The sequence below is a fragment of the Vespula pensylvanica genome, chromosome 4 (genome assembly GCF_014466175.1).
Source record: "Vespula pensylvanica isolate Volc-1 chromosome 4, ASM1446617v1, whole genome shotgun sequence".
Lineage (NCBI taxonomy): Eukaryota > Metazoa > Arthropoda > Insecta > Hymenoptera > Vespidae > Vespula > Vespula pensylvanica.
Window position 1 is genome coordinate 2,494,623 of NC_057688.1, and position 25,442 is coordinate 2,520,064.

General features: G+C 30.7%; 2 protein-coding genes across 3 annotated transcripts; both read left to right on the top strand.

Moving 5' to 3' along the window:
- The first annotated feature begins 7,173 nt into the window (after positions 1-7,173).
- On the top strand, positions 7,174-15,177 carry LOC122628553. Its single transcript, XM_043810964.1, has 4 exons — positions 7,174-7,288; positions 12,279-12,333; positions 13,811-13,969; positions 14,193-15,177. The coding sequence occupies exons 2-4, from the start codon at positions 12,289-12,291 to the stop codon at positions 14,379-14,381; spliced, it is 393 nt and encodes a 130-aa protein (XP_043666899.1). The 5' UTR covers positions 7,174-7,288; positions 12,279-12,288; the 3' UTR covers positions 14,382-15,177.
- An 82-nt stretch (positions 15,178-15,259) lies between these two features.
- On the top strand, positions 15,260-24,178 carry LOC122628531 (E3 ubiquitin-protein ligase SMURF2). 2 transcript variants are annotated; one of them, XM_043810919.1, is made up of 13 exons: positions 15,260-15,671; positions 16,804-16,842; positions 16,918-17,026; positions 17,110-17,243; positions 17,335-17,599; positions 17,680-18,149; positions 18,235-18,484; positions 18,612-18,784; positions 18,847-19,034; positions 19,121-19,518; positions 19,581-20,041; positions 20,121-20,312; positions 20,547-24,178. In XM_043810919.1, the coding sequence occupies exons 1-12, from the start codon at positions 15,617-15,619 to the stop codon at positions 20,306-20,308; spliced, it is 2,730 nt and encodes a 909-aa protein (XP_043666854.1). In that variant the 5' UTR covers positions 15,260-15,616; the 3' UTR covers positions 20,309-20,312; positions 20,547-24,178. The 2 variants fall into 2 exon arrangements, with proteins under 2 accessions (XP_043666854.1, XP_043666855.1); XM_043810920.1 differs by lacking the exon at positions 15,260-15,671 and adding an exon at positions 15,971-16,509.
- Positions 24,179-25,442: the final 1,264 nt, after the last annotated feature.

The following is a 25,442-nucleotide window of genomic DNA, read 5'->3' on the forward strand; positions in this document are numbered from 1 at the left end:
GCAAATTTTTTAAGATTCAGACGATAACATCCAACGAAGTAGGACAAGTCCTTACAAGTAGAATGACAAATCAAAGGAATCAATTTCTCGTTGATCCAAACATAGAGACTCACAAATGAATACAGTCGCGTCTCGAAGGATTCGCTTTGCTACTTGGCAAAGAGGAAATCGATCGTTCGTAGAATTTGGAGAATGTAGAGAGGATCCTAAGGGTCACGGAAGGTTAGCACCTACCTATCTAATGGTACTTAACAATGAAATATCAGTTGGTAGGATAATAGTCTTTAATGTGTATTATACCGAATGAAATTGAATGGGGGCTTCAATTTAATTGATCTACTGTTATCAATCTATAGATTAATCAATATTTAATATTTAATTCAATTCGATTAAAGTGAAATTCTTTTTTAATGTTAATTACGTTTGTAATGCAAAACGTAAGAGATATTCTTCGGTATAAGAAAGATATTGAAATACAAAAAAATACTTTGAAAATAATGGATATCTACTATCTGTTGGACGTAACAATTGCAATTTAGTAACATTTTAATGATATTGTGCATAAACTTCTAGTCAGAGGGGAGCGAACTTTCAAATTTCGGAATAGCACTTATATGCTCGTATCGTACGAAACTACCCTTAGTCGACTTTGCTTTGCTTTAACTGGACGATTCCCTGGACGGTTTCAAATGCAAAGCGAAGTGAACGTGACGGTAAAGGGAAGAAGCTAATTCGAAACTGTTTTAAAATCCTAAATCCGATAAGAGAAACAAAAGGAATCTATGACTGATGAGTGAAATCCATTAAATTCTTACAAAGAAAATATTATCTGTGAATAATTTTCAATTAATTTAATTTTATCGTTCTTGCTAAATAATCGAAACATCATGACATTCGAGATTTCGAGATATCAAATAAAAAATAATAATATATTTTTATAATCACTGGATTAGCATCAAAATTAACTTTCAAAGTACTATAAATTTTCCTATGCATTATAATTCGCATATACATGGGAAAAACCGAGAATGTAGCGAGACGACGTGAAGCAGATTTACTTTTAGTCCGACAACGTGCTGCCGTTAAACCGTATTAACATCAAGAAACACGCGTAATAGGATAGCGCCTTGCAAATCTTATATACGCCATCCTCGCTCGTATGAACTTCCGAACGAGTAAAGCTAACCGCTCAAAGTTCTCCTCGGTATCCATGGTTAATGATCTTCGATGGTTTAATGAAAATTATTAAAGACTGAACCGGTCGTCTAAAAATTGTTTTCTATGTTTAAAGCATCAGCAGTCTTCCTTTCTATCTCTCCCTTTCTCTCTCTCTCTCTTTCTTCCCTATCTCTCTTTTATATTTCACTTTTTATTTGATTTGATGATAGAATTCGAACGATATCAAAATTATTTTCATTATCATCAAAGATGAAAAATTGAAATATCCAATTCGTTTTTCGTAGCGTAGTTTCATTAAAATTTGATAAATCGAGAAAGAAGAAAATAAATACGAGGGTCAACCCTTGATTTTCTTTAAAAATTCTGAAAATCGAAATATACCCAAAAAAGTTTTAACCGTAATTAAATACTCTTTAACGAAATCATAAAAATAATAAATAATGAACGAGCTAGGTAAACTGATCATTTAAAAAGATTATTTCTTTATTAAATCAATAAACTTTTATTTGAAATTATTTTCTAGTTAAATGATATTTAGACTAACAAATGCTTTTAATTATACAAAACGTAATATAAAACTTTATCTTTCGTAACCGATTAAATTTTAACGAATAATCGATCATTATATTTATAAAGTAATACAATATAACGAAACAAAAGGAAAATAAATAACGACTAATAAATAAAAATGCACTGAGAATACAAAAATAAATTATTAAATAAGTAACTTCAAACCAAAATTATATTTGATATAAATGAAAAATAAAAAATTACTTAAAATGTATATTCAGAGTATAAATAATAATAAAACATTATGATAAAACACAAAAATTATTTTTAAAGTTAATTAAATGATAATATTCGAGTCTAGTCCTAATGCAGTATTTTCATGATAAGATATATATATATATATATATATATATATATATATCACAACGTTACGTCCTATATTTGTATATCAAAGTATACATATTCTCGAAGCTAGCTATAACTGAGCATGAAAAAAGCGAAAGAGAGAAGAAGATAGATAGCCACATAGATAGGTACACATACATAGTGACGCATACAGATGAAGTTGCTTCTTGGATGTATATGAAATCTCAAGAGTCAGATACTATCCTTACCTATGGTTAGATCTTACGTGGCTACTTGCATAATTCACTAGATGACACATAGAAAATATTGGGCAAGGATATACCTATGTACACACACACACAAACACATATATATAGTGTATGTATATAGTTGGCCAGGAAGAAGAGCAAACCCGTGAATCCCAAGAATTTTTATGGATCTCCTTTTCGGCATGGAAGCTGCCGTATCCATGAAATCCTCTCTTTAAAAATAGAATAAGAGACCAACGAGAAATCGCTTTTAGAATTTGTAGAAGGCTCTCATCGAAGTTAACCAGCGAGTCGAATAAGAAATGTTTACGTTTTAAATCGTAAATCGTAAATGAGAAAATGCTACATTTATAAACGCGGACGTGAATTTAATAAAGTAAAAAAAACTAATTTTTATGTGATATCGTAACAATTATAAAATGATTACGTTCATATGTTTCTGTATTTTGTCGTAGGGAATAGTCGTTTGTTCAGAGATTTTACCCCATTTTTGTAAAATTCTGCCGCGGGAAACCGCACAAGACGGTCTAACAAGGAAGTTGAAAACTTTTTCTCTTCCTTTTCTCTTCTTTCTCCAGCACCTCATTCCATGGGACTGTCTGGAGCTCGGCAAGACAATTTTATATATTCCAGGAGATTTATTCAGTGGACCTGGTATGCTCGATGGACCAGGTGAAACCGTGAATATGAAAAATAGGAACTTACATATATGTATATACATACATATACCCTTATGCATATACATACATATATATATATATATATATGTATGTATATGTGAATATATCGTTTATATATACTAGATATATATTATATGTATATGTTTGAGAAAAGCGAAAAGGAGCCCGTTTAAATAAGAAACGGCTTTCTCTCGAGGGAAAGGCCCAGCTCGAATCTTTATATTCCATTGTGTGTCTTGGCAACTTTGACCAACGGAGACAGCGTACAACATTATTTTCTCTCTTTCGAGCTCGTTCTTCGTTTGTCGACGTTCTCGACACCGAGAAATTTTCTCTATTTCTCAAACGCATTTTTTATTAAAGTTGAATCGAACGCGACTAGCTTTATTCAAATTGTATATATTCCTTTGAGTTATACGAGCTAAAAGTTGTCTTTTGTCGATAGAACTTAATCATTAGTCTTTTAAAAAGTAAATTTCCAATTTAATTCACGTTTTAAACGAACTGGTCATTTGCACGTTTTATTATGTAATTAAAAATGCTACACTGTAAGAATACAACTGTTATAAAAATATATGAGCAATCTAAAACGTCCTCTCGTAAAAATAAAACTGCAGGAAAAACGTATCTTTGATTTCTGAAATAATAACCTGCATAGACGTTACAAATCCAATACTTTTCCGTTTAACAGTCTCATCTAAAATGGCTCTTGATCGCGCGGATATTCGTACCCGATGTTACCGATACGATATAGCTACAAGGTATACTGTTTTTCATTCTTTTTATTGCCAATAACTCGACATCGAACAGCAGGTTCGATATAATGGATAACATATACCTACCCTATGCTCGCAAACGCTTACGTGTTTGCTAAAATACGATAATTGATCGCTGATAGAAAAAACGTCTCTTGTAACCTACGCCGTATGATGTACATAGGTATCAATCGTTTATAAGAAAAGTATTTTCCTTCGAAATGTCTCCCTTTCTTTTTTTAAACCCTTTAAATCCGAATTACTACCATTGCAAAAAATTTGAAAGGAATGATCGTGAAATGTCAAACCTTAATCGCCAACGAATAAACTCCGAACCTACGTAGAGATCGTAGAAAGAGGACAGCAACAAAATCATCTCGAAAGAGATCGGTTGTCCAATCTCATCTGGTGCGTTCTACGCGATCATAGAAGCGTCGAGAAGCTCTTGGAACGATCGCATAGAAATGGGGTATCGAATCGTTGGGGTGGATTTCTCGATTACCCGAAGTCACTGACTTTTATTGCTACTCGAGTCTACCACTCGAATGGAAGCCGACGTCTTCCTCTTCCTCCTCCTTCTCCTCTTCTACTTCTTCTTCTTCTTCTTCTTCTTTTTCTTCTTCTTCTTCTTCTTTTTCCCTTCCATTCCCTTACTTCTGTCGTTTCTTTTCTCTTCGACCGCGGCATACTCTCGGGTCACTTCGTCGTCCCTTGCTCTAAATCACTGCACAGTGCCTTTTTTATGGCACCTATGTCGCCTTCGAATTCGACCGTAGCACGAATAATGCCTTGGTGAATATTGCTCGTAGACAAAATCGCTCGGGATGAATCTTGACGCCTTCATCGTCTTGAGAATGGAAGGAATTTTAAAAAGTATCGATGTACACGTGTCACCTATATATCACGAAGAAATATCTACTTGTCTACAAGAAGAACAAAGAAGTATTCTCTAGAAGCTTATAAATGTGACATGGATTATAACGGAAATATAACAATCCTGTACCACTAAATTCATATCAGTGAAGATCGTATTATCATCGTGTGAACGCCGAGTAACATACTGGATGTCATTTTTAACCATATTCTGTAAAAATTAAAAAATAGTGTTCAAACTGGCGAACAAAACACGTAACTTAAATAGAACAAAAGATGGCCTTTACACGGACGATTTCATTTTAAATTTCGAAAAAGAAGTATTCCAGAGCAGACGGGAGTGACAAGGCAAAGCGTTATACACTGCCCTCGGAGCATTGTCGGCGGTATAATGTCTTCCTTCCCGCGTTCGTCCTCGTCGTTTGCGCGGCAGTCCGTACATTCCCGAGAGGGTCCTACGTCCAGCAGGATGATAAATAAATTAGCCACGGAAATGTTGCAAGTTATTACCGGCTGGACCATATGTACAACGTACGAACTCGCCCTGTCCATTCGCAGGATAGAGAAACGTTCACGTCACTTGTAGTTTACTTGTTCTACGGTTCCTCGCCTTGGAAAAGCTCGTTATCTAATTTCTCGAGTCGTGCCAAAAAGAAACCCAAAAAAAAAAAAAGATAAATGGAAGGAAAGAAAGTTCTGTTGCTCATGCTGCGCTTCATTAGCCACGGTAAAAAACGTCAGTGGGTTCTTCTAACGTAAGAAGAAGTATTATAACGAAGGAACGTGAAATTATATTGTTACACTGTGTCCAAGAAAAAGAGAAAATTTCCTCAAGGCATTCTATTTTTCTCGGGAGTAAAAAATTTTTCTGAATTTCTCTTGACTTCTTAAAAGAGTCAAATTGACTATAAAACAAATATAATTTGCAATGTCTGAACAATAAGTACCTAAACTCCTCAATGGCTTTGACTAGTACAGATCTCGACTACTAACAGTTACCATCTTGATACGTAGTTACACTTTTTATCGATCGGTGACGCTGCCGTAGCTTATCGTGAAAATAACGCCATGAAGGGATACCAACTATCAAATAGGTTTCTAACCTCAAATTTAATTGATCGATTGATCGTGTAGACTTTTTGTTTGCATAATACACAAAAAATATATTTACAATGTTATCAGAATTTAATAACTTGTTTAAATGTAATATTTTCGAATATATGATTCTCTTATAAATTATTATAAATCGATATTGTACATAATCAATAAAAAATAAATACTTGATTTGACTAATATCAACAAATAATCCTTATGTATATTTAGATTTTGAATGAAAAGATTATAGACAAAAAATAAAGAAAAAAAAAATTTATGACATATTCACTCTACTTTTACTTTACTAAATACCTTACGCATAAAACTAAAAAAATGATTTATTACTTATTTTTAATAGACAATCACAATGGACAAATCCATTAATACGAAACCGTTTTAACGGGTCTTTGAATCTATCTTTCTATTATAGCACTTCTTTGCTAAGTAAGCTTTATCAAGTAATATGACGTAATCGGCGCGTTCCTACACGTATACGTAGACACGTACTCGTGTCACATACGATCGAATGTGTTCCTGCGTTCTTATTGATGTGACACACCATGTGTGACGTCATTCTTCTAATTAACGACATAATGTCGGTTTAAAAATATTTAACATCAAAAAGGCTGTTTCGAATCATATCTTTGTATGAAATTATCTTGTATCTAAACAAATTTTTTTTTATAATAAATATCAATAAATTTATCATAATTATCGCTCGAAAGAACAAAATTAAAAATTGAAGATTCACAAATAAGTCACATTTTTTATAAACAGACATGAAGTCGAAGATATCGAGTCAACGATAAGAATACAACGAATATTTTTAATATAAGAAAAGAAAAAAAAGAGATTGAAATCAATGAATCTGCGCCATTAAGATTAGAAATGCGTAACTCGTTTTAACTTTTTAATTGCATAATTTCGTAATTGGGACTTAAATTAGATATACACTTTAATTCATTAATGATTCAGACTATCTCTGTAAATTTATATTACTTTGATTATAAATACATACAGGCGTTTTCCGAAGAAATCACTAGATTTCATAATAATTCTGATGGACATTTCTCATTAGTACACACACACATATATATATATTATAACTCTATACCATTATAGCAATTAAAACAGAAGTTTCTATCTAAGAAATAATACAATAATCGGTATTTATATTTATTAAAACGTTAATATTACAACAATATCTTAATCGCTATCAATTTTTATCGGATTTTATCTTATACAAAAATTAAACAAAAATAAGACGTGATTGTTATAAACACCGGTGCGCTGATAAATAATATTGATTCTAATAAAACGCATGTACGATTAAATTTTTTAGTGCAGATAGATCCGTCATCGTCTAAGATAAGATGAAAGTCATTTCTTCGTTCTAATAGAACAGACGTGCCCACACACAATCACACACCATGACGCGTACTCGTAAACGCCATTGTGTTTTCGAGAATCGTATAAAGTATGGTTTAGCAGAATACTCCCGCGCGACTTCGGTTACTCGGTTACGGCGTCAGTCGCTGTTGAACCATCGTAACGTGAACAACTGCGACGAGATTCAAAACACGTAAGTAAACGATTGAAGTTTTTACAAGTTTTACAAGTGTACCTTTCAATATATAAATTATCCTTTAAAAATAGAAAGAGAAACGTAATATAATAATTCGATATAAATTAATGGATTAAAATCAATAAGAAAATAAATTAATGTTGCTTATCCTTTTAATAACATTTCCGTTCAAACAGAAATCGTATTGTAATATTATATTTCATATCATATTATATTGTATGATCATATATAATATTTGTAGTGTACGCTTTAAATAACTTCACATCCACGTTATATATCTCCGAATTGATTTATAAGAAGTCGACGAACGTGCGTCGTAAGAAATCGACTTTCGCTGCATGTTTTGACGCCAGAAGCCGTGTCGCCTCTTTCGTTTCCGAAATATTCTTATACTACCGTCGTACGGCTGACCTGGTTTCGCAGTTTTCCTTTGAAATTTAAACTGGATTCAATCACAAGATGCAAGATGTTAAGTGTAAACGTATTCTATATATGACAGCTATCATATCGTTGTGTATTAATAAAATAAACTAATTAAAATGCATAAATATAAAATCAGTGAAAATATTAACGTAGTATTTCTTTTCGTGTTATAACACTATATATCTGAGAAATTACTTTTGAATTCTTTATTAAGGCAAAAAAATGAATCAAGTTAAACAATCGTCTCAGAATCAAAAGTTAATAAGAACTTCTCACATCTATTTTTGGAGATTCTCGTCACTCTACTCCTATCGCATGATTCAATTTTATCTTTTGTCGCTGAATAATTCGTATTTATTTCAAGAATCGATGATATATAAAATAACTACGTACTTTTTTACTACTCAAGATATGTTTTTAATTAGCTATCAGTGAGAAATGAGTCAGAAGATGACACAATTATCTCTGAGTCACTTTAATTTTTTTACATGGACATGAAAAATTGTTTAGTTTTAACAAACACGTATATTTTTCTACGTTACGTGCCGATATGCAAATATGTTTAGAGTTGTTCAAGAGCTATTTATAATACATATAAATTATAAATAGTTATTAAATCAATATGAAAATTTGAAAAATTTTTAACTTTTAATATAATTGATATACAATTTCTTTCTAGAATTAATTGATTTATATTAATCCACACTGGAAAATGTGTTTGTGTACACTACATATATATATATGTGTGTGTATGTGTGTGTGTGTGTAGTGTTTCAAAACTCAATATACAACCTGTGAGAGAAAATTAGTGAGGTCAAGGCAAACATTTTTTTAATTAAAGGAAAACACTTCGTTGATGCTGCGCAACTACCGAATAGCTATGAAATAATAACGAAATTTAGTTAATTACATTGCTCATACAAACACAAACTTGACAACTGACTGATGAAAATCATTTCATCTGCACAAACTACTTTTGCCAGAGCAAATATTAGTTGATAACTTTCAAACTTTATGCTGACAATTTGGTTCCGTAATGGGATAACGACACATCATCGACTCCATGCTGCCGGACAAAAAATGTTAGCCTTGACCTCCTTAACTAATTCTCACGGTTTGTGTATTGAATTTTGAAACACTCTGTACATTATACTAGTTTATTAAAAATTGAATTAAAGTACAATAGAGTCTGTTCATATAAGAGCATATATATAAAATGATTTACTGGCACCGATCAGTTAAATAAGACATTTGATTATTGAATTAAATAAGACAGGCTTAATGCAATTTCCAAAAGCGATTTGTCCTTCGTTACTTCCTTATTGCTCTTTAAAGCTCTCTCGATAAAAGAAACAAAGACATAGGAAAATATTTGTCGGTTCTTAAACGATTATTTATTTATTTTTACAAAACAACCGTTTGTAACATTGATTGTGAGAAGCCTATATTTCGGAATCCTTTCTCTTCGTGATCTTCTTTTTCTACTATTCGAGGTCACACAAGCAGGTATAGCCATCCAAAGGATCAGTCTCGAATATACTGGTTTTGCGTAATAGCGTCGCCCGATGCTATCTTAAAGGGGAAGGCAGAGTTATGCGGGAGAACATAGTCCAATTTAGTCTGATTGTTCGTATTATATATAGAGGATGGGGCATTAACTTTATCCACCTGAATTATTTTCAATAATATTACAAAATATTCCATACAATAAAAATTGTACGATACAAAAAGGGATGCAATTTGGTGTAAGCTATTTTTTTCCTAAATAGAAAAGTATTAATGATTGCAGTCATTTTCATTTTTTTCAATGGAACAGTATACTTCTGTTACTGTAGTAGAATAGCTCATAAAAAAGAAATATCATTTTTTTCTTTTTATTACTTTGAGGTCTCCAACGAAAAAATCATGTTTAAATTATAAAATTGTAAAAGTCAACCTTATCCATTTTCATCATTACGTTTCATATATATTTTAATAATTACCACTACTTCTTTACTTACAAAAAAATATCTCGCAAATTACGCCCTTTTGTATATAACATTTTGTAATATTATTAAAAATAATGGAATAATTTAGATAGACAAATTTAACGTACTACCCTATATATAAACAAATTTCAACTATTTAAAAAAAGAACCTCTTCCCATAGAAAGATTTAATACATTTAATTAAATACACACATGCATCGGAGTCAGGTTTTATTGGACGAATCTAGTTTTAATAAAGCAGCGTTTAATTAAAAAAGTTAACATTCCTGTAATGCACGGTCCCTAAAGAAATATTATATTCTTTCCTTTTTTTTCCTTTTTTCAAATAATCGGATTCGATAATTAACGCGCGTGTTGCTAATCACGTTAGCGAAGTTAAGATAGCCATATTCGCACAACGAATAAACGTTTTCTGTAGTTTTCATTTAAAAAATAAACTATATTATCATTTTATTTGAAATATTATATCGAATTTAACTAAAGATTACAAAGTTTCTCTATATTTCGATATACTAAAAAATGTTACGATTAATATTGATATTCTGCAGAGATATTTTAAGCTAACCCAAATACGAATGAACGATGTTTTATTCGATTCGTTCGTGATTCGCATTGATTACTTGTATTCACAAATACCTCTTTATACGTACGATTTTACGGGCGATTATATGCTTCTCAAAACTCCTACTATATACAAGACACTTGGTGTTGCAAAACAAATTACAAGAAACTACTTTTAAACGATCTCCATTCAATCAAATAAAAACAAACTTTGTTCAATGTTCGTAGAGTTTAAAGTCATTACATTTGTATCATATTTTAAATCGCTATCTCATCATTAACTATAACAAATATAATAATAATTAATATAAATCATAATAATTTTAACACTTCTAAATTATGAATATTTCAATAATAAAATAAAATCTAAGTATAGAATCTTTTTATATAGTGATTACCGTAGAAGTAAAAAATTCAGTATGACATAACGTCCTTGTATCTGACGCATAACATAAGTATGCACAACACGCAACACTACACACATGCATGTATAAATACCTATATCGTACGTACGTACGTACGATCGTTAATTTCTTTTACGTTCTATCCATCTTTGGTGTCTCATGGCCATGGGTGCTTCGTACCACTGACCCAGCTTAAGCGTCAGAGTCTGACTTTAATAAAACTCTACTAGCAAATAAAAAATGAAAACATACGTACATATATACCTTATCCCATTCGTTCAGTAAATTTTCACCGAGAAAAAGAAAAAAAGAGAGAAATATATATGGTACTTTAATTACGTCTTCTTTTTACGTCCTGAATCTATTCGTTCCAAGAGCCAAGAGAAGAATATTAACAAAAAGAAAAAATAAATCTCGCGATATTAGTTACTCTTCGTATTTATAATATTATCATCAAAGTGTCATTTTTCTGAGACACTAGGTATATGAAAAATAAAATGTCAATAGTCAGTTGTTATTGAAATGCGAGACAAACTCATTTCCGTCAAAACATCGATGATTATATCGTTTTCCACAATTACATAATAGCTGATCTATTTTATTAGAATACGTAATAAAAAGATCTATTCATAAAAAAAATCTTGTCGAAAGACGAAAGATTCAGAATATCAGGTGAATATAATACCTTTCATATATATCGTACTTTAATCTCTGCAACGATTGCTTCAAGACTTTTAGTTTATTTTTCTCGATTGAAATGAGTTTATATATGATCTTAAAATTGATCTTTGATCCGTCACAAAGATACACGGTTAACAATCGCCTCGTACCGATCATTACTATAAAAAGAACAGCATGGGAGTATAGGGTTACGTCAGTCAACTCGACCTAATATCATCTACGCTTCGATTCGATCAACTACGCGTTAAAGAACAGCGAATTCGATTATCCATAAGATTTAATTATCCTGCATGTTATTTATAAAAATAAGATCAAAGAAAATAAAATAAAAAGTGTCTTATCGGCATATAATATTATCACGAATGACCATAAAATACCACATCCGGAGTCACGTCAGTTTATTCAACTATAGTATGTTCATATCGATTTTAAGACTTCTCCTTTTCTCATTTAAAGTTCATAAAAAATTTAATAAGTTTTAGTTCTTCTAAACTTTTGTCCATAAGCAAACTATTCTCCTATTCATATGCTAATATCGACATAATTAGTTTCCACGGTGTTATCTTTGTTTTTCTTATATTATTTTTGATACTGCACTACAATGTAATGATATTAAATGAATTTTTATTTAATAATGTTAAATAGAATAAAAACCCATCGTCTTCACCCGTAGAAATATACATTTTACTATTTTCAATCCAATAATAATACACGATAGATTATATAACCACTTTGCAAGATGCGAAAAATAAAACTTGTTAAGCCTCTAAGAATCGAGTAAAGTAAAATTGCTTAATTGATAAAGGTTTAATTTTTTTTATTCGACCATGTCACTTCTAACGTCATCATAAGGATTTTTTTTTTCAAATTATATCGTAATATTTCAAATAACATCGACGACACAATTCATATATTATCTATTTGTTTCAGATAAACAAAAATGGCCAACTTTACAAGGCTTTCAATCATAAAGTTCATTGAACTTGTAAGTATAACTACGACGTTATGTTACATTTTCAAAATCTACAATTAAAATACATTAGAATTACAAACATTAGAGACTTGTTGATGTTTTAATCTTAATCATACGTTTCCTATATAAATAAATCGTGACATAATCGATGTTGTGTACGACCATAATAGAATAATTTCTCTGTTGAATTTACTTTGAGAACCGGAAACCGATAAGCTAGCTAACAATAAGCCAAACGTTACTGTATGTGTTAAGGTAGATATATATAAAACAACAAATCGTACACGTGCATCGAAAATCTTACAGTAGTCTAAAGAAGTTAATTAATTTATCCTCGAGACAGGAGTCGTTTCATCCTCTTCAAGGTGATTCACTTTAGTAACAGACGCTTTTATCAGAAAAAGAAAGTGATGACTCTAAAGGAAGTTCTCGATATAAGTATTTAACAATTGACTATTTCACGGCTCATAATAATTAATAGTTATAACAATGTTGACATACAGTGATAATAAAAAATATTGACACGATTTATACATTTTTGTACAATAAATATATAAAAAGTTGTAACAAATATAACACATTAGTATTATATTAAATGAAAATAATAAATTGATCAAAGTTCATTCGGTAAATTATTCATACTCGATAAATTATTCATAATTCGAAGAAATCAATTTTATTCATTTTCTAAATCATCTTTCTTGTGATTTTATGAGCAATATTAAATGCTTATTAGAACGAGAAATCGTTGACGACTTAATACAAAATTGACATCCATTCTTATACGATGTATATACGCACACACGCGTACAATATCCACACGGATCATATTGTATTTGCGTCTCCATTATTGTCTTGCCAATTAATTTAGTGAGAGAAACGTCATGAATATAACATTAAAGATGACCCAAGAATACTATAAGAAGAAATACGTACACGTATACGTATTACCTCGCCTATAATTCTCGAGCCTGTACGATCGTCCATAATGAAAATACTTACCTGTTGCTGCTCGAATAGTCCTGGAAATAGAATGAAGTTCCTAACTAGAGCAAAGCAACAGAAACTATAATGTATTATTTACAGCTACATCGACGAGGACAATATTCTTGTTTTCGATGGCCTGATTTAGTTCATATTCTACTCTTTATTTCTTCTATTTTAAAAAAGATCACACTTTATCACTTTTTATTACGAATTAACACGACCTTCAATATTATTTTCAGTATGTTAATAGATTTTTCAGTATTTGAATTTTAAGCTTATCGATATTTTTATATATTAAACCATACAAAAAATATAAAATCATTTATATAATATTATTATACTTTCCTTACACAAATTTTGTTCGAACAGACATTAAATGAACATTGCTAATACTAAATGAATAATTATAATAAATATAATTATTCATCTGTATAATATAAAAACCTAGCATTTCGTGTACATTTATATATGTATATATATATATATATATTTGCTTTTTCAGATCTTGGTATGTATCCTTATCGGATTGCATTACCATTCCTTTAATGGGGGGAATCAGCATACAGCGATGATCACAATGGGTACCTTTGGTGGATACCTCATTATTCTAGTCGGCTTATTTGCTGGCAATATAATGGGTACTCCAGTTAACCGTCGTGTGGTACGTTGAAAATCATATCTACATATACACGAAGTTCTACCGTATTCATATTTTTTCATTTTTCTTTCTTTTCATTCTTTTTGCTTTCATAAACATTGATTTCAATTAGATCACGCGTGTTCAATCAACGTAAAATAGAAAAAAAATACATAACAGAGATGCAACCCGTTCTACACCTACGTAACAATCTTAATAATGAATATTTTTTATTTGTATGTTGTAGGATCTTTTCTTCTCATTGGTTGGTTGCGTATTATTCATAATTACTGGCGCCTTGAATATCCAATACTTCGATGAACTTGCATATAAATCCTCTTTTCGTGACATAGGCTTAACAAAAGGATCCATTAGTATCATTCAAGGTGCACTTTTCCTCATCGATTCTTTCCTCACGTTTAGAGGGGAAGCTTAACAAACAAAAAACATTTTTCAACGCTATCGAGGGACTACATAGTCGGCATTCGATGATGTTAATAAACGCAGGCATATTTCGTTTATAATCAAGAAGTGTTATCGATGTTACATATACTGCCAAAGACAGCTGACACTCTCTCTTTTTTTATTTTATACATATATATGTATGTGCGTATATGTATGTGTGTGTGTATATATATATATAAATATACATATATATATATAAAACATACATATTAAAATATCCACGTTTCATAAGAAAACGTCGAAAAACGAAGATACGCTTATTAAATAAAATAAAATAAATCAAATATTATTAAATCAAATAAAAATAGACTGGAGGCCGGACGAAAAGTATTAAGAGTACAAAAAGGATAAAGCCCATTTAGTTTTGCTATTATTGATTATTAAACTTTGCTTACCTCGTGAAAATCGATATATTACAAAGATATTGAATTATTATATAACATGTAACATCTCTATAAAAAAAAATGCAAAATTAATACCAATTTATACACTTTATGACAATCTACAGTACACTTTTTATAGAAATAGGAATTTATATTATAATATTTGTAAGAACGTATTTTCACACAAAGTTCATGAGCGTTGGTCCCTTTTTAAAATAAATTTAGCTGATAAAAAATAACTCCTTGTTGTCACAAATTACACGTTCGATAAGAGATACACCGTTCACATTCTACGACACTTACGTCGTTTTACAAAAATTATCCATAATTTTTATACGTGTGTTATTATTACTCATATAATAAATCATATATGTATGTTAGCAATTATTTCTTTTCTTTATCCTATATACATATATATATATATATATATATAAAATTTTGTAATGCTATTATCAAAACGATAATAAATCAATGATAATGATTAAAATCGATGAGTTTTTAATATTCTACGTATATACGTGTGATAAACAAGTTCGAAGAGACAATTAAATGGAAGCAATTAGCGTTAAATCGCGAGAGAGAAACGACTACCGTTGAAAGAGGCGCCTGAAATCTCGATGAAAGTATAACGAGTTCAAAGAGAAGATGGCGGTCGATATATCGAAGTGGGAGTTAGTTAATCGAGAATCGCGGGGAGTCGACTGGAGGCCAGTCGATCGTAGATCGTTGCGCGTGTGTGATGTACACTATCGCGTAAGGAGTAACTTTATTTACCAATTTAGAGTGCCGATGTGCGGTGAGAAGCGTTAAATGTTCGTGGAAAATGTCGAATCCCGGCGGTAGCAGGAGGAACGGGGCCATGAAGATTCGTTTGACGAGTGAGTGAAGGACGAGAAAGGGCAATGCCTATGATACGACGATGTCGTATACCTCGATAAAGGAGAAGGAGCGTGAAAGTTGGCCGGACGACTTGCACGCGACTCTATCCTTCTTCCTTTTTTTCCTACATCATCCTTCCTTCCTTCCTTCCTTCCTTCCTTCCTTTCTTCCTTCCTTCATTCCTACCGTTTTTCTTCTTCCTTCTTTAGTCGTTCGCTCACTTTAAACTTATCTTCGCACACGTAAGATTTACTACCGTCTTTAATTCTCCCTCTTACGCGTTTCATTTTCCACCCGATACGAAAACTTAGTTTTACTCCGCAAACCGACGAGCTCGGACGCGAGCGCTATCGTTAAATGTCAAAATGCTACATCTCGGCTACTCTCTCATTCGTTTTCTCGTCCTCGTCCACCCCACCAAAAACTCCTCTAATCCCTCGTCACGACGATTTTCATCGTTTTGGTTATGGCAACTCCCTGACAGAGGTCAAGACCCCACGGATAGGCGCGCTCCGGGAGGGCTCCTTCTCGAGGACGTTCGTTTCCGACCGTTCTTTCTATCTCCTCTCAACTTAATTACTTCGCTTACTCTCCCCCATCGCTCTCCCCTCGTATGGATGTAACACCGATTGAAACGATCTGCGAATTGACCGGAATTACGACCTTAAAACTACTTCACTTTTACCCGCTATTTTTTAATCCTTTCCAAAATCATATCTAATTTTAATTTAATTTCATTTCATTTACTTTAATTTCATTGTCATTCCTTATTTCCATTTGTGCATTTTGTTCTATTAACAAGATAAAAGATATGCTTGAATCGAAATCAAATGGAACGTATGTGTTGAACATATGATATATATAATATTAGAATGTATTTCCCTACATCGATAAAAAAATACATCAACCGTGATATTATACGCTGTTTATCAATGTAGTTTAATTGATTCTTTGAACTCTAAAAATCTTTTTTCTTATCATTCATTTATCGCCTTTTTACAATGTTTTGGTATAAAATAATATTTCATGTATTTTTTAATATGTTAGTAACGTACAAGAATATGGTTCATAATGAAAACTTTTCAAAGAATTCTGACTGCCGTTTAAATAATAATTTTCAAATATTTTCAGTTTTATGTGCCCGTAATCTTGCCAGAAAAGATCTATTTCGTGAGTATCTCTTGCTCTTTATATGTACTTTATGTTTCGCAAAGTATTTTGATTAAGATAAGAATCTGTTTTTAGGCCTGCCCGATCCCTTTGCTAAAATAACCGTCGATGGTTCTGGTCAGTGTCACAGTACAGATACTTGCAAAGCTACATTAGCCCCTAAGTGGAATCAGCACTATGATCTGTAAATTCTTTTTTATCGTAAATGCAATTACATTCATCTATCTATTTATACGTATATTATATAAGAAAAATATATATTTATAGGTACATTGGGAAAAATGATGGCATTACAATATCAGTGTGGAATCATAGAAAAATTCATAAGAAACAAGGTGGTGGTTTTCTAGGATGTGTGCGTATATTATCGAACACAATACAAAGATTGAAAGATACTGGGTGTATGTCCTTTGCATTATTTCGTTTATTGATACGTTAAGAGTATCGATAGTAGATAATGTTATTAAAACTAGATTTATCACCTACTTTTAGATCAACGTTTAGACCTTTGCAAAGCTCATTCCGAAGATACAGATGTTGTCAAAGGGCAAATAGTTGTGTCTTTGTTATCTAGAGATGGACATAATGGTGCTGTGAGTAACACAGTCGGCCATAACGCTGTAGTCGATGTTCTCGGTGATTTAAGTTGTCCAACTGACCTACCGGATGGATGGGAAGAAAGAAGAACTCAAAGTGGACGATTATATTACATTAATCATTACACCAGAACGACGCAATGGATTCGTCCAAATACCCGGTATTATAGTTCTTTTAAACGTAAACAATTGAAATATTTTCCTTTAGTAATATTCTTCTAATATCTACTGTTTTTATTAGGCCTAGCAATGCTATTATACCGACTACTCCAGAACCACCACCATTACCTAATTCAGAGCCTACTTCCCCCAGTGGCAGTGGTAGTCCACCGAATGTTAGGACAGATAGTCCTACCGTTCTACAAGGCACACCAGAATGGAATGGAGAAGGAACGTCTAGCAGAACGCCTAGTAGAGATAGTTCAGCTCAAAATACTCCTAGAAATACACCAACTCAACAACAAAATAGGAGTCAACAAAGTCAACAACACATAAGAAATACTCCACCGTCGTCTGCGATAAGAGATCGGCGACCTGTACGAAGCACTGATGAACAAAATGGAAATCAAAATGCGAACGGGCGTATAGAACGTTCTAATAATGTTCAACCACGAAGGCCTAATCGAAGCAACAGAAACAGAAATAATGCAGCGCTCAGTGCTGAGAGAAGAAACGAACCTCTTCAACCTATGGACTTACCACGAGGATATGGTAGATTTAATTTAAAGTTAAACGAGAAACTAATCCGGCTTATTACATACGTTTAAAAAATATAAACACACAATATTGTTTATAGAAATGAGAAAAACTCAACAAGGACAAGTATATTTTTATCACGTTCCAACTGGAACATCAACATGGCATGATCCCCGAATACCACGTGACTTACCAGCCAATGAATTAGCAAGTGAACTTGGGCCATTACCTAGTGGATGGGAAATGAGACAGACACAAAGCGGACGTGTATATTTTGTAGACCATAATAACAGAACAACACAATTTACAGATCCACGGCTCTCTAGCCAAATCATAAGTAATCTATTAAAGTAAGTTTTTTTTATGTTTATCGACGTCCTTAAAAAAAAAAAACGGTCACATAATCGAATTACGAATTAACGAAATTTAATATGTTTCATTAATGCGAACTGACGACATATCTATTTTATTATATAGTAGGAGACAAAACAACAGCACAAGTAATCAGGTCTCTGGAAATCCTAGTAATTCACCTACAACGGCAAATGAATCAGTAGCAGTGGATACTCCTGTATCGTCTGTACCTCAACCTTCCACTAATCAACAAAGGCCAAGAATTGAAAATGGAAGCAATAATAATTCACCGACATGTAAGTTGAAACGACGAACTAATTATTTCTTTTATTTTATTTATTTAATATTCTTTTTGTAGTGGAAACCTCAACACCGCAAACGCAGACTGTATCAGATTTGCCAAAAGAACTTATGGAGAGCGAACTTCTTCCAAAATACAAGCGAGATTTGGTAGCTAAATTAAAATGTCTAAGGGCAGAATTAAATGCACTTCAACCACAAAGTGGACACTGTAGATTGGAAGTATCAAGAAACGAAATATTTGAGGTAGATAGAACGTTACTTTCACGATTATGAAATATTTATAAAATTGTTTAATTATGTCTACATGAAGTTATTTTTATCTCTTTTAGGAATCTTACAGACTGATTATGAAAATGCGTCCAAAAGACATGCGTAAAAGACTTATGGTTAAATTTAGAGGAGAAGAAGGTCTTGATTATGGCGGAGTAGCACGAGAATGGCTCTATTTGTTATCACATGAAATGTTAAATCCTCAGTATGGACTGTTTCAGTATTCAAGAGATGACAATTATACATTACAAATAAATCCAGATTCGGGGATAAATCCCGAACATTTATCATACTTTCATTTTGCCGGTAGAATCATAGGAATAGCAGTTTTTCATGGGCATCATATAGATGGTGGTTTTACCACTCCATTCTATAAGATGCTATTAAATAAAGCTATTACTCTCAGTGATATAGAAGGAGTTGATCCTGAATTGCATAGAAGTCTCACATGGATGTTGTAAGTAATCGATTATATTTTCTTGTAAAGTAATATCCTAATATTTCTTTTTATGTTAATAGAGAAAATAGCATAGATGGTGTCTTGGATGCTACATTTTCTGTTGAACATAGCAGTTTCGGAGTCTTGAAAAATCATGAGTTAAAACCTGGTGGGAAAGATATACAAGTCACGGAAGAAAATAAAAGGGAATACGTTCGATTATATGTAAATTATCGATTTATGCGCGGAATCGAACAACAATTTTTGGCATTACAAAAAGGCTTTCATGAGTTGATTCCTCCGCCATTATTAAGGCCATTCGACGAACGCGAATTGGAATTAGTTATTGGAGGTTTAGGTACTATTGACATAAACGACTGGAAACTACATACAAGGTTAAAACATTGTACACCCGACACACCTGTAGTAAAATGGTTTTGGCAAATAGTTGAATCTTATGGAGAAGAAATGAGAGCAAGATTGCTTCAATTTGTTACTGGCAGTTCGAGAGTTCCATTACAAGGATTTAAGGCTTTACAAGGTAATACTCGATGACATGCTTAAAAAAAGAAAACAGAAAGATATTACAATGAATTGTTATTTTTTCTGTTAAAATAAAGGCTCAACAGGAGCTTCAGGTCCACGCCTCTTCACAATTCATGCTGTAGATGCACCTAGTGAAAATTTGCCAAAAGCACATACTTGTTTTAATAGGATAGATATTCCACAAAGCTATCCAAGTTATCAGAAAATGTTGGATAAACTTACACAAGCTGTTGAAGAAACTTGTGGATTTGCTGTTGAGTAATAAGGTATGTGTATTCGTTATACACTTCCAAATCGTCAAAAAATTTTCGAGTATTAGTAAGAAATCTACATATTACATATTTAAATTTACATTTAAATAAAAATAAATATTTATATTAATAGAAACAAATCCAGCAAAAAAATACAGTGACTCTAGATTAATATTAATAAAAACTGAATATAGTGCAATAATATTAATGCATACAAATATTTAAGTATATTTTTTTAATATTTCACAGGATTGTTATAAGTTTGCAGATTTCTTATACTGACAGAATTATCTCCAACATACCCCATCACTGCCCAATACATACATACATTTGTATCTAAGGCTTTGTTTTCATTACGAATGCACAAATAAGATGATGTTGGAGTATTCATGATACTCTTTTCTAACACAAACATGGACTGAAATTACAATATCCTTTATTTAAAAAATTGATGATGCACATAAAAATAAGTTCATGCATGTAGTAGTATATAACTGCCTCTTAAAGTTTTCAATATACTTAATGAGTATAAACAAAACAAAAATGCAGATGTCAATACCTGTATTCATATATTTTTGGAATAGCACAAAATTAGAAATGTACAGTCAGATAAATGATAGTTATTGTAAAAAAAAAATTATCCTAATGAATACAATTATAATATTAGATAGTAACAGTGATGGGAAATTAGTATTTAAAATTGTATTATTTATAACGGTCCATGGTGTCTATGGGAAATATGAGTAAAATTTGTATATATGTATCAGTATAATTATGAGAGTAGTTACGAAGTATTTCTGTCATATATAATTACCAGCAGAGAAAAACATCTTAGTTTAATAATATGAAAGAATGAAATACATATATCAAAAAATTTTTTTTGCGTTAAAGTGCATTAAAAACTTTCCAATAAAACTTTATAAATTTTCTCATTTTCCAGATTTAACATTCTCTTTTATATTTAAAAGTATAAACAAATGTATGTAAATAAATTTGAAGTTTAATAATATGTTTTTATATCAAGGCTTAGAAGCATAAAGTAGTGTTTTTATTAGTAATCATAAGTATATATAAATACGTAATTCATTTTCCAAACTAAGATATTTTCTCTCTGGATTTTTCTGCAATATAACACTTATGTTAAAAAATTGCATAATGCAATTGATAAGAGTTGTTATTGCTGTGCAAATTATGACATAAAGATTATTATTATTGCTTGTTCAAAAGTGGTTAGTACCAAACAATATAACAACTTGTACATAATTTAGTAAAGCTTAATATAAAAATAATATAGTACCACATAATGTCTTAATCAGATAGTTGACAAGACATTATAAAATGCGTTTATTCTAGCATACATTATGTACATTAGCTTTAATTTAAAATTTAAGAAAATAGTAAATTCATAAAAACATCATACATGTGCATCTACTATAATGTGCTTGTATTGATTCTTTTGCTTGTTCACACACATGCCTATATCTTATATTGAGATAGTGGGGTAGGATATAGAGTAATCTTTTATTTATCATACAAATCCTTCATCTAGATCCTAATATTTGACTCGAACATTGTAAAGATATTTAGTATCCAATAGCACTAATGATCGTTTTGTATTATTATATTATTATGTTTTAATATTATGTGCACATAACTGTGATCAAACATATCATAAAATGAGATTGAATAACGAATGGAATATCTAAAAAAAAATATTTTACAGACCATGGAAAATTGGCAGATTGATTTCATTTTTATATAAATAAGTTGTTTTGATATTTATATTTTGCTAATCTTATTCCAAAATGAAACGAAGGCATATATATGTCTCATTAAAATTAAAAAACGAATTATCATGTATTATTGACACTTTTGTAATGAAAAATATCTAATGTTCATATTTAAGTTTTAGCTGAGTTTACAAAGTATTGTTAACATTCCAATTATCACTGCCTTTCTATTGTACTTGCATACAGATATCAGTGGGCATGGAATGCTAGTAACACTTTATAATATTGGCTAAGAGATATGATTAGAAACTAATATTTGCCAATTTGGTTATTATGGAAATGTAGTTATTGTTACTTGTATTGATGTTTATGTAAGGGTAGTCACAAAGTTTTATACTTCAAATTTTGATGTTTATTCTAATGAAGGAATAAGTTAATGTTGCAATTCATAGTAAACCAAATTATCAATAGAGGGTTAATTGTTTTTAAATTAACATAATATGTTTAAAAAAAAAATTCTATAATTTCTTGATTTATTGCAACTTCAAAATTAATATAGTATCTTGCTTATAATTAAATATATAAAATATGACAAAAGCAGTAAACGGACAACGGAAAGATATTAAAGAAATGTAATCAGATATATGCACCGTTGCACATAATGATTTTTTTTCATTAAGAAAAAGGGTACTAAATTTTTAGCTATATGCTATACTATTAAAAAAATATTTTTTTTTTTTGTATGTGATAATATAGGATCTTCATTAAACATTTTTTTTTATTTAGATGAGAAGTAGGCCTTGATAGTGCCTTGCGTATAGTTACTGCTTTTGAGAATTCTATAGTGTCGATATATTTTTACGAAAAGGAAGTGGTGCATTTGACCTTTAAATTTAGATATGAATTTCATTGAGAATAATGCTTGATCCATAACATATCACGATCTTTATAAAGATTATATAAATCTTTGCAGAGTTTATTATGATTTTTTAATTAATATAATATATACATATACTATTAACAAGATAAAGATATGAATAGTTAAAGAAGTATTTTGAAAAAGAGATATGTATAACACGACAAAAGAATTATCTTTCGATTGCTGTTATGTCAAAGTGTACAATACCAGAATCAAATATATATAAAAATATTTTGAAATAATATTTTGAAGAATAATCTCTTAGACAAAAAGAAATATTTAGGATCAATTTACTTACATAATTTTACGAAATCTCAGCAAATAAAATAATATTGGTATTGTTCGAGTAAAAAAAAATATATATATATTACACGATTGTTAAATGCTTTTAGAAAAATTAAAATGATAGATTTATGAACTTCTTAATGAACATCATGTCTCAAATGAAGTTTAAGGTGTTAGAAAATACAGAAAATAAGACAATATCCTTAAGGAAGATGTAGTATGACGTATTGATAAAAAAACATTTTATCTAATACTTAGCCTTAACTTCCTAAAAAAATTTCACAAAATAATGATCGAAATCTATTCATAAGTAAGTAAATGCAATAAATGCATATATATTATCAATATTTTGAAATACAATAATGAACATTTTTCATAGAAAATAATACAAAGCACGATTGTCAATTGCGCTATTGCAATTTCTGTTTTCGATCAAGAAAAATATTATATAATAATTTATATATTATATATTTCATTCTCTATAGTTATTGACTTTACACGCTTTCTCATTTCCAAGATTGTTCGTTTACGATAGCTAAGTCAATCAGTAAAGTTCATGTGGTATTAATTGTCATTTCTTAGTCCGTCGGTGGTTCGACTAAACAAAAAGAATGGTTAGAAAGCCAATTGTATTAGAAAGAGAGAGAATATATAGCACTGTTAATAAATTAAGAATCGTTTTATATAAGAACGATTTCATATTAGACTATATCAAACTCAATCCATCGATCTGCCGCTGTTCATTGATATAATATGTATATTTATGAAACAGTACTATTGTTACTAAACGATTATATCTCTTGCTATTTTCGCGAATGTGGCGTTATTACTAGTATCATTCTTACGTATAACATTCGACGGACGCAATTGTAAATACATCTTTTCCTTTTGTATTTTGGATGAAATGTATATTTTAATAAAATGTCCAAAGGTACGAATTCTCTTAACGCGTAGTTTTCATTTATTATCGTTTCTATTATAATTAAACAGAAATGTGTGTGCGTGCGTATATACTTATCTGTATTTTGGCGTGATCAGTTCTTAGGAATGTAAACAATAAACAGTAACAAGTAAATTGTAAAATACTCCTCAATCGACGGAAAAGTTACAGTTAAAAATTACAGATTATTAGCGATACAGACATTTCATTATTATACTTAAGAATATATATATATATATATATATATATATATATATATATATATATCTTACCTGCACCTCTTGAAACGAGTTTTCTTAGGAGCGTAAACGACGAGCAAGCAGCATCACTGTAAACTACTCCACGACTGATCACGAACTGTTCACAAGTTATTAAGGACATAAACAACAACTAACATTGAAATTTAACTTACCACGAAATTTGATAACACCTCGATCCAATGTAAGACTTCGATTAGGCGACATCAAGATTCTCCTAAAAATTATTTACTTATTTAAATAATATATATATACATACATACATATATATATATAAATTATACGTAAATTTAATAATATTTATTTATTTTAACTCGAGGAATGTATGATATCGAAAGTCTCCAATACATTGCGACATCGTACCTACATAATGTGCAAAAACTTCGATTAGAATTATTTGTACATTTAAAATTATTTTTTTGTAAATGTTTATATACATAATCAATTTACAGTATATTGTGGCACACCTAAATTATCACTCACACATTTTTCTGTTTTTAATCAAATATATTTATTAATCACAGTAATATAACGTTAATAACTGTACTAAATTGTATCACTTGAAGATCACGTGGTTACTGTGGATTCAAATAGTAGCCAATCAGGTTTGAGCTGCTATGCACTGTCAATTGCGCGGCAACATTTTCCATATAAATCCTAGATGAATATTTTCTCATTTATTGCATACTATCAAATTAACATATTTTCTTAAAAATTTGATATTTAAATCTAACATTTGGAACGTTACCCAATTCGAATGAACATATGAATGTACGCTTCTTGACCCCTCGTAATAGGCTATAATTCCTACATACTTGTACGAAAGAGTTCCTCTGCATAAATATTGTTTTTTACAAAATCGAGAATTAAATCTATTGGTCTTCTTCTCATGAATATTATGAAGATTTATCGAACGAAAATTTATTATCGAATAAAAGATAATAAATCATGATGATCGAGATAGCATAACATTCGTTCATTCGTTTAAATGTTAATTGGTCGTTGATCGAATAA